Here is an 11,277-nt window from a genome sequence, read left to right as displayed (position 1 = left end):
TACTTTGGAGGGAAACAGAAGCCGTATTAACACCGGAAGGAGAGAACCCCGTCTAAACCGGATAGCGAAGCCGACAAATTGTGTTTTTGGATGTAATCTTTTGAATCTACCGTCGCTCTCCGGGTAAATAATCGCTAAGCTAGGTGCTCCTGCTAAGCTAACCTACTAGCATCACCGGCTACAGTTGAAAGCCGAAGGAGACCCCCAGCCGCCGGTAGCCTTTTCACGGAGATTAAAATCAGACAAAATGGCCCTTCTTTCATCTTCAGACGTGGATATATCCTCGTACTATGAATCTGGTGTGTTTTGCCTTTCTTTGTACTCCAGCTCCGTCACCGTCTTTACGAAATTCTCCACAAGAAAGAAGTCCAACCACCACCCTCAGCAGAGCGCCAACGCCGCGGAGCGTACCCGTGTCACGGACGATATTTCCTGGGTTCCCTCTTGCTGTGACAACTGGAATGTGTGCCGGTCAGAGTAAAGACTGTTTCACTAAAACACCTGACTTGTAAACATGGAAAGCGCTAATAACCGCTCCTGTTGACCTGGACTGTAGCAGCTGCAGCCTCCTACACTTGACAGCTGTCAAGTTAACTTAAATAAACTATAAAGTACCTGCCGACAGAGTTGTCACTGTTGCTCAGGTAATGTCACACCATTTCTATTTTGCACTTAATAATAAAAGAAAATGTTCAGAAGTATGAGCGAGGAGGGACATGTATCCGGCGGGCAGAGCTCGTCCTCTCCGACCGAGCATGGAGTCACTTCTCCCGTGCTGGACAGTCAGGAAAGCTCGTGGATCGGTCTGCTGTCCGTGGTGTCCAGGCCTGCGTTGTCATTTCTGCAAAAATATCTCTCGGGGCGACCCCGAAACCCGGCCCTGTCTGATAAAGGAAACGAGTGGGTCAGAGGGGATTTTAAAACCAGCTTTGTTGATGAAGAAAATGAGTTTTTAAGACAGCTGGACGACATTATGCCGCTAACGCAGCACCCGGCTCCTCACCTGACCTACCTGCGGTGTCAGCACGACGGGGCCGCCGGCCCGCTGGAGCCGAGTGGCGGCGGCACTTTATCGTGGCTCACCGCTGATTCTCTACGGGAAATAGGGATTCAAAGTGCAGAAGAAATTGACCTAAATCTCTGCCAGCAAACTCAGATTGGATATTTCTCTTCTGCCAGGGCTTTCCTCGGCCATGTTCGGTTGAGCTCGGTGTCTTCTCAGGAAATAAAACCCCCAGGAGGGAAGGACTGGGTGACGGAGGCGGTGAGTTCCTCAGTGAAGAGCAGCGGGGGTAAAAGCAGGACGTGGTGGGGCAGCTTTTGGGGCGGTGAGGAGAGCTCTCAGAATGGGCTGTTGTCAGATGTGTCCTGGGCTGAGGAGGGAACAGAGACAGGCCGGCTTTGTCCACAACAACCGGTGGCCGAGACAAAAGCCCCTGCTGCCGAAACAACCAATGTGTTTGTCCAGAGCGGCTGCAGAGGATCGACACTGGGAGAAAACACTGGACCGTCTGACCACAAAGAGGAGCCGGCCAACAATGGAAGCCTTCAAATAGTCCAGAAGAGAGAGGGGTCTACACCAGACCACCGGCTCAGCATCGGTAACCACCTGAACAGTTCAGGAGCTGCTGCCGCCTGCAGTGAGGTGGCACTTCTGACCCCTGATCAGGACAATGGTTACTCCAGTCTGGAGGAGGAACACTTCCAGATGTGCCACATGTACATGGTGAAAGCCCCGGGTGGAGAGCAGCCGCAGCAGGAGGCAGAATTGACTGAAACTGGGTCCGCTGTCAGACCAGAAATGGAGGAAGAGGAGGGAGAGTCTACATCAGGAAAGGTAGAGGAGGAGGAGGGGAAGCAGGAAGTTGAGGAAGAACAGGAAGCAGCCGCTCAGGAGGGTCAGTGTGCAGAGGCGGCGGTGCTCAACACCCCCCAGTGCCAGAATAAAACCATCGCCTTCATCATGGGCTGCCCCTGCAGTGATGACGACAGCAGCCTATCAGGTGGGGAGTCCGGTGATGACGATGATGATGGCTTTGACAGCGAAGGCTCGTCTGATCTGTCCGACTCCACTGATGAAGATGATGAAGACGATGATGAAGCCTCAGACTCTGACAGCGAAGCAGACTCTGAGGCGGAGCGACTCTGGAGGTCTTTGTGCCAAAGTCTGGACCCCTACAACCCCCAAAACTTCACCGCTCAGCTGCACACCAGCAGCACCCCACCCAGGACCGTCCCGACCTCCACACTTCCGTCCTCCACTCAGTCCACCCCTGCCTCCTCCCCTGACTTCACCCCGCTCCCTCTCTCCTCCCTCGCAGCCTCCCCTTCACTCACCTCCTCCTCCCCGCCCTCTGGCCACGACGTCTGGGACGACTCGACCTCAGCCAGCGAGGTGGACGAAGCAGAGAGCCTCCGCCTCTGGAGCTCCTTCAGCTGCTCCTCAGACCCCTACAGCCCCTTTAACTTCCAGGCCCCGCTCAGGACTCGAGAGCGTGTCGAGGCTGGGCCCCGGGCCAGGGCCAGGGTCAAGAAGGCCTCCCAGACTCCCACTCGCTCCCCCCACCATAACCCAGCATCTCCACCTGAGTACAGGAAGGAGGAGGCTGAGGAGAGGTTTGACAGTGGCTTCTCTGAACCCTCCACCTCCTCCACCTCACAGAGCTGCAGCACCACCAAAAAGGTCAGTATGTTTTCTTCTGTCATGTTCCAGGACACATTCATATTAATATTAATATTAGTAACCACAGGAGGTGCTACACGAAAACCGAGTTTAGACAACTCGGTGAATGTGTCTGCAGCAACAAGTTGAAGAACATACAAAGCAGAATTCACACACTGTGTTTTTGTCTTCAGACCAACAATCCGAACTGGAGACAAAGACACTCTGAGACACCAGAGATGATTTACTTAAAATTATTAATCAAATCAAAATAGTTGCAGATTAATTTTTATGTCAGTCTACTAATCGATTAATTGATTAATTGTTTCAGTTCTAGTCCACTCTGAGATCACCTGTGATTTAGTAGACGTGGCTCTTAGATCTTCATCAGGAAGAAATCACATATCCTACTTCTCTGAAAAGCAAGGACAAGATTAAACTAGACATTTGAATTGTGCTTTATTTCATAAAAGCCTTTATTTTAGTCATGTGTTGTGTTAACTGCAAAAACAATACTAATGATCTGTCAAAAAGTAACAACACAAGAAGGTTGTTCTTGTATCCAAACTGAAACGTGTTGTCAGTTCTGTCCTGAACCTGAAACACAGCCCGCCTCCCCTGGGTCTCTGGGGTTTCTGCTTCCTGGTTTCTGGATTTAGAGCTACTCATTTTACTGCAGCTATTTGTGTGATGAAACATCTTGACTTGAACTGAAACTTACAGACCAGGTTGTTTGTAATGACTGAGGACAGAGGCCCTGGGACCCTCCTGGGACAGATGATCTACTCTGAGTCCAGATACGGTCTGAACACACGTGTCCTGTAGAGAGTTGACGCATGTTTTTAATAAAACCTAAACCAATAAAATAAGTAGAATAAACAACTGAGCAGGTCACCAGGGCAACAGTTCATACATGATAAAGATGAGTTTGTTGTCTTTTCAAACACAGTCAGCAGCCAATCAGAGCTGAGCCCTGCTCCGAGGCCCTGTAGCGCACCTTTACACTGACTGATCTCTGATCAGTCCAGTCCATTATTTAAAAGCTGCTCGTTCATGACTGAAACAGACCTGAGACTTCGAGCAGCGCTTCTTAAAGGTAGAAGAAAACAAACAAAGCAGAAGAGGACTTCTGGAGACTGACGGGACCTGGACTGATCTGAGACCATCAAGTCGCTGTTAATGTTTGTTTTTAAGTCAATAACAAACTCAGACAGGTGACTCGTTATTGTAGCAACAAAATAAATATTCTAAGTGAGAGTCGATGTATGATCTCAGTACTACAGACTGGATTTCTGGGTGTCTGTTTCAGTTTGTTTTAGTAAAAGAGATGCTATTTAATGCACTGACTGTAGAGAAGATACAAGTTCATCTCGTGTGAAAATGTGATTATATTTGACTTTGGATTGTAAAACTGGGTCAGTCTGGGGTGAAACTGAACCTGAACAGTAACCTGACCAGGACCAGGTGAATCTGAAGGATCAGTTTCCATGGTAACGTTGGTCAGACTGATTTAAACTATGAAACACAATTACCTGAAAATAAACAGATTTCTGGGATCAATGGCAGCTTTAATTCTAAATAATTAATAAATAGATGTGTCACAACCACCTCAGGAAACATGTTTGATTTGTTTCATTTCAGCAGATGTTGGAGAGTCTTGATTTCTTATTGTTGAACAGCATTTAATAAATTATTTAAAACACATTTCCTTCATCCCTGTGTCGTCCCCCTGTGGCTCAACTGAAAACTACAACATCTGTTATAGACTCACTTACATTAAAATGTTTACTGATCATTTAAACCAGACGTATTGATTTGTCAAGTTATACTGGCCTTGTCCCACATTAGAGCTTCTAAAATGACAGTATATATAATATAATATAATATAATGTTTATATTTTTAAATAAGTACGTCATGGACACAAAATCCTGATGAGACTGAAATATTTTAGTGGTGAAATCTGTTCAGCCAGATGATCCATTAAACTTCAAAAACTGTTCCCTCCACCTGAGCTGCTCCTCAACAAGCCACAGGTATTGATATATTTACAAGTTGATTATTTTACTTATGTTGCTCATTCAACTGTGTCAGGGTACGTCTTTTAATCTGGTCTGGACTTCTGAAGTACCCGCTTACCAGAGTTCAATAAACAATGAAAACTTCCTCCCAGCCTTATATGAATATGTGCACCAGCAGTACTGACGCAGGACTCTTCTTCTTCCTGTCAGGTTCGTTTCTGTGACGATGTGGAGGAGTTCTTTGCCAGCTGTGGCGAGGAGGAGGAGGATCGGCGGGGCCCCTGGGAGGAGCTGGCCCGGGACCGCTGCCGATTCCTGCGGCGCTGCCAGGAGGTAGAGGAGAGCATCGCCTACTGCCTGCAGCCGCAGCACCGCAGCCTGGTGTCCCGCCGCCTCGCCACCGACCTCTACCGCCAGGACGCCTGAGGACGGGACGATCCGTCCTCTACGTCCGGGACGCCTGAGGTGTCGTAGTCATGCTGAGGTGTGGACAGAAAGCTTTCACACTCTAGAGACACAGAGAGCAGGTGGACAGACTGAGAGCTGCTGGACTCTTTACTGACTAACGTGGTTCAGACTGAGTCCACGTCTGTTTGTGTTTCTGCAGCTGAATCAGGGCCTCTTCAGATCTGACTCGTGTGGTAAAACACTAACTGGTTTGAAGGGCTTACCTTGTGGCTTCACTGTGTTCTAGTTGAACTGCGTCGGGACAAAAGACAGACAGTCTTTATTTCTGGAGACACAAAGAAGCTGCTTCCAGTTTCAGTATTTCCTCACCTCAGTTTGTTCCTCTCATGTAATCTTTCATTTTACACTTTCAGTTTTTATGCTGACTCAGAAACCAGCTGCTGAAAGATCTGAGGCGTAAAATCTTTCACCTCTTCAGGCCTCCAGAATCCTTCAGATGAAACCGAAATCAACAAAAGACATTTAATCGATGGATCATTTATTGTCAAAGAATAGTCCAAGGTGACGTCTCGACCACTTTTTGTTAAAGACATTCAGTGTCAGAACACAAAGACGAACTGGAACCAGTGAATTTTGTTCTTTAAAAATGAGTCAAAACAAAGTATTAAAATAGTTGCAGATTGATTTTCTGTCATTTGATTAATCGACTAATCAATCAAGAAAAACAGATATTCACATTTGAGAAAACTGATGAATCGATTATTGTGATCATTTCAGCTCCACCTGGATTGGGGTCAGATCAGAGGTCAGATCAGATCAGTGTGAAGCTGTTTCAGTATTTCTGTTTGCCGTTTGCAGCCAAAGCTTTTAGTTTTGTCCCGTTTTCTCTTTAAAGCCAAAGATCGCTGCAGCTGAAGTCAGTGTTGGAATCTGATGATTTGCAAGACTTTAATTAATATAGAAGATGTTCCTTTAACTGCTCAGACTCACATAATCACTGATAATCGATACACAGTAGTATTGCGCCTCTAGTCAGTGAACTGTCCCTTTAATCATTCGTCTCCCTGATTGTTGAGCTGAAGACCATCTGGCCTGTTTCATGACAACGTTAAACTAAATGTTCTAAAACTGGACAAAACATCATTGAGGTTTGGAACTAAGACTGTTGATGTCAGCGGACATCTTGTGATATGTTTTGGTTGGTTCCCAGTGAGTATTATATAACAATAACTATCATATAATAATGTCTTCAGTCCATTGTTCCTCCACAGACGCACCGAGCAGCAGGTCGTCACGTCCTCATGAGATCTCGGGGTATTTCATTGGTTAACGGACTCGGGAGGAGCTGCTTCTATTATTTATATTTTAATATAATTATGATAATAATTTCTGTCATTCAGACCATCGTATGGAGCAGTAGCTGACGAAAGGCCAGTCAAACACTTCTGGAGAGGGAAATTCATATTTTCTTGATTCATCAATTCTTTTGTCTTGCTTTCTTGTTCAGCTGTGGGAAAAACCCAAAGATATTAATGTTCCAACTCAGTGAACAATTGATAACCGATTGACTAATGGAGAGTGAACTGTGCTCATGACCTGCTGATTAACCTGGAGAAGGATTTCTTAAAAAAGTGAACATTGTTCTGATACCAGAGAGGTGATTAGCGATAACTAGTCTCCAGCGGTCGACTCTAACCAACTATCAGCAGCTGATCTTGACGAAGGCCTTTCAAAGTCCAAACTTCTTTCTTTGATAATTTTTCAGAAGATGTTCTTTGATGGTACAGAGTGTTGGTATGTTCCTGAAAGATGTTGCCTCTGTGAAAAGAAATGAATGATGTCAGTTCTTCATTCATCAGAAAGAGGGAACAATGTTCGACCGGCAGTCAGAGACCCAAAGAGATTCGGTTTGATGTGATTATACAGCATCTCAGACGTTCGAACTGAACCAGGGTCTGATGAATAACTTGATGATTTGAGCTCCTCTGAACAGTTTGATGTTCAACAAACAGGCGACAGTGAACAGTGAAGTGCTCCTGAGACTCCGTTATTAACACAGAACCTCATGTAGACCGAAGGAACTGGATATTTGATGTTTGTTGCTGCGCAGTGTTGAATTAACTGGAGTTGTGTTTCTGTCAGCTGATGTTTTAATGATACTAATTATTAGAAATCAGACACCACATTTTTTTCAATACACTGTCCAACAGGAGGTGGACGTCCACAGGAAACTACAGACAAATCTGGTCTGTTGTTTTAGTCCAAAATGCTTTTTATTTTTCTAATGCATCGATTGTTTGGTGGGTAACTCGTTCTGTTTAATCATTTCCTCACAGCAGTTCAATATTAAATCAATATTTAATGATCACACTGGGTGATTTGCTTTTTCTCTCTCTACATGAACCTGTTTTCACTGATCATCAAGGCCTTAAATCAGCATCTCCAGGTCCTTGAAAATTCTTGAAATGTCTGAAATTCAGTTTAGAAATATTAACAAACAAAAGCCACTTAATAGTTTTAAATGTGAGAGAAAACATCAAATGTTTTGTGTTGTAGCAGTTTGTCCAGCAGGGGGAGCTGTTGACTGTCAGAGCTGCTGCCAACAACAGGACAGGAGGGTTACTGCACACATGCTGATGGCGCCACCAACAGGTAAACACAGTAACTGCTGCTGCAGTTTGAACAATCAGTGCCACCTACAGGCAAACAGTGTCACTGCTGCAGTGTTTTTAGTTTGCAGCAACATCTCATCAGCTGCTGGATGGACTGTGATGAAATGTGGTTCAGACCTTCATGGTCCCCTCAAGGTGAACTGTAATAACTCTGGTGATCCTCTGACTCTTCATCTAGCACCATCATCAGGTCAACATGTTCATGTGTCCAATACCTTGGTTTATGACCAGATACCTGCAGAACTGATGACGTTCATCATCATCATTTTCAGAACACAATTCATCACATTACATCAATTTCAGTGAATTGTGTTTTATAATATCTGACAGCACATTAAGGTTTGATTCCCTTCAGCTCACATGCTGCATGTAGACATGAATCAGCATTGAAAATATAGAGAGACAAAAACTGTCACAGATGAAAGCTCTATTGGGGGGGTCAAACTGCTATTTTTAAGATCCAGACTGAACTTTTAGGGCCAGTTTGTTTAATCTGTTCTGTTCATCAGACACAGACTAACTTCAATAGAAACACATGATGATAATAACTTTATTCTGCACCTTTTAAAACTCCCTTACAAAGTGCTTCACAAACAAAGACAAATAAAAGAAAGCAGGTGAACAAATAAGATAAAACTATATATAAGTAACATAAGATAATTAAAGGGTAACAACACCCTCAAATTGGGCTGGAACCCCTCCCAACATATCTAAAAAATCCAGTGAGGGAGTAGCGACTGTGCGAGACGTGGCCTCGTGAGGGTCGGGGGCACCAACAGTCATAAGATGCTACTTTCAACCTTTCGTCTGCTGGAGCTTTGACCGTAACTAGAAGCACATTTCTGGCCTTTTGAGAGTGTCGTTGTGTTGTAGCTCAGCTAGAGGCTCTGCACTGTTTATGAGGGAGGGTGGCAGTACATCGCTGTGGCCATGCTGTTATATTTCACAGGCTCCCTCTCTAGTAAGGGGTCTGTGGGAGGAGGGCCGTCCACCTCTCGTTAGAGGGCGTTAATGTTCTGTTTTTATATAAATTTCATGACAGATGAGTCTCAACAGGTTGACTCTGTTAGCGATGGCCTTGTAAAGGTTCAGGCCTGATTTAAAACAATAGATGGTGTGTTGAGCCAGTATAAGTAGTATAAGTGCAGTATAATTTCCCCCCCCCCGGGGATCAATATCAGTATCAGTATTTCTGATGTTGAGCTAGAGAGCTAAGAGCAGGCAGAACCAGACCAAGTGTATCATAAGGATTCACGTTTTGGAGAAGTTAAGCTGAAGAAAATGTTATGCCATCTAATCCTTAACCGCCACTAGGCGATTATGCAGGGAAGATAACTTATGAGTATCATCTGCGTAGCAATGAAATGAATAAAAAGAAAATATTGGTCCAAGAATGGAGCCCTGCAGTGTCCCATACATAGATAATGCTTAAGAGGAGGTAAAGCCATCAACAGACACGACACATTTTCTGTTAGAAAAGTTTGAAGAGAACCACTGGAGGGCCGTCCTGGAGATACCAACCTATGTTCTCAACCTTTCAATAACGCTGTGATCCTGCTGCGCTACAATCAAGCAGAAGCAGCACGGAGCATCCACCTGCATCAGCCTTCATCGAGATGTCACTGATAACTCTTACAAAGTCCCAGCGCTGTGCTGCTGTCTGATTTTAAATTTCTCAAAAATAGTATTACTGATCAAGACTTCCAACAATTGATTTGAGACAATTTTCTCTAGGATTGTTTAGAAATTGGTCTGTAATTGCTATGGTCAGCAGGATGTGAACCAGATTTTTGGCCAGATTAAGTGGCTGGACACTAGCAGCCTTAAAATAATCTGGAACACATCTCGAAGATAAAAAACTGTTGGTTATTGAAAGCAGGCAAGTGGCTACGCTATCCAGAACCTCTAATAACAATTTGGTAGGTATTATGTGCAGTGGAAATAGTTTCACTTTAATTCTTAGGCAGTAATTTCCTTAAAAACATGCAAAGTGTCCAGCTGAGGACAAGATAAATCAGATACAGAAGTGTGTGTGGGGGGGGGGGGGGTGAATCTTCCATCAAATGTCCTCAGTCTTGTCTATGAAAAAGGTTAAAATCCTTTCACAGTCTGCATTTGAGATAATAGGGACACCAGGAGAACCAGGACTGACCAAATGATCAATGGTCTTAAATAAGAACCTTGTGCTGGTTGGAGGTGATGAGCTGAATATTTATGTTATAAGCTCGTAGTACAGTGAGAGCTTTGATTTCTTCCACTGTCTCGGCCTTCCTACACTCTGGTCAGGCCACAGATTCTTAACGTAATCCACAGTAATACAATAGATGGTTTGGTCTAGATATATGTTTTAGTGGAGCAATATTATCTAAAGCAGTTGAGCTCATATCATTAAAGCAGTTCACTAAAGTTTTAGTGTAAAGCAAATCTAAGGATTCACCAGACTTCACAAATAATGCAGGAACTCTTGAAGCACTAGTGTCATTAAGTAAAGATGAATTGTCTTCAGGTAGTTCAGCTTCAGTTCAAGTCAAACATTGAAACTCATGAGCGCCCCCTGTAGTTGACGGTGCTCATACAGGATGTTTAACATGTGACTCCCTCAGACTCTCCACAGTCCAGTCCAGGAGACAAGGTGTCGGGAGACTCCCCCCCGCCGTGCCTGCCGTCCTCCAGCTGCACCAGGCCCTGCAGATATTTGATGTACCTGATGGCGGCTCTCAGCGTCTCCACCTTGCTGAGCCGCTTGTCGGCGCTCTGACCCGGCAGGTGGTCTCTCAGTTTGGCGTAACCCTGGTTCACACACCTCACCCTCTGACGCTCTCGCTCGTTACGTTTCTGGATGAACGCTGGCTCGAAGGGACACTCGTAGACGCTAAAGTGTCCATGGTGGTGGAAGGGTGCCAGGTAGGGCAGGATCCCGGGGCCGGGGCCCATCAGAGGGCCCTTGTAGGGGTCCATACTGGAGGGGTAGAGGAGGAAGGGGGCGGAGCCGGACAGAGAGTTCTGAGAGACGCTGCGGTCCTCACGGTGAGACAGAGTGAAGCTCAGGTAAGATGATGAGGAGAAGGTGGAGCTCATCATGTGACCTGTACTGACTGATACCTGCTGAGGACTAACAGACCACCAGAGACCTCAGTGAAGGTTCATCCTCAGACACTCAGAGTCCTCCCAACCTGCAGAGACACAAACAGACATGAGACACAGTTAAAACTAGCTAACTGTATATAAAGTACTTAAAACTAGCAAACTGTATATAAAGTACTTAAAACTAGCTAACTGTATATAAAGTAGTTTAACTAACTCACTGTATATAAAGTAGTTATAACTAGCTAACTGTAGATAAAGTAGTTATAACTAGCTAACTGTATATAAAGTAGTTTAATTAGCTAACTGTATATAAAGTAGTTTAATTAGCTAACAGTATATAAAGTAGTTAAAACTAGCTAACTGTATATAAAGTAGTTTAACTAACTATATAAAGTAGTTAAAACTAGCTAACTGTATATAAAGTAGTTT

General features: G+C 44.7%; 1 protein-coding gene across 1 annotated transcript; it reads left to right on the top strand.

Moving 5' to 3' along the window:
* The first annotated feature begins 700 nt into the window (after window positions 1–700).
* On the top strand, window positions 701–7,457 carry ppp1r15b (protein phosphatase 1, regulatory subunit 15B). Its single transcript, XM_070903375.1, has 2 exons — window positions 701–2,683; window positions 4,892–7,457. The coding sequence occupies exons 1-2, from the start codon at window positions 701–703 to the stop codon at window positions 5,105–5,107; spliced, it is 2,199 nt and encodes a 732-aa protein (XP_070759476.1). The 3' UTR covers window positions 5,108–7,457.
* The last annotated feature ends 3,820 nt before the right edge of the window (window positions 7,458–11,277 follow it).

The sequence above is a fragment of the Enoplosus armatus genome, chromosome 3 (genome assembly GCF_043641665.1).
Source record: "Enoplosus armatus isolate fEnoArm2 chromosome 3, fEnoArm2.hap1, whole genome shotgun sequence".
NCBI lineage: Eukaryota > Metazoa > Chordata > Actinopteri > Centrarchiformes > Enoplosidae > Enoplosus > Enoplosus armatus.
Note: the sequence above shows the minus strand (reverse complement) of the source record. Positions and strands in the feature narration are given on the sequence as shown.

Coding starts and splice junctions, on each gene's coding strand:
- ppp1r15b (XM_070903375.1), top strand. CDS start 701: ATGAGCGAGGAGGGACATGTATCCGGCGGGCAGAGCTCGTCCTCTCCG. Junction 2,684..4,891: donor GCTGCAGCACCACCAAAAAG/GTCAGTATGTTT, acceptor TCTTCCTGTCAG/GTTCGTTTCTGTGACGATGT.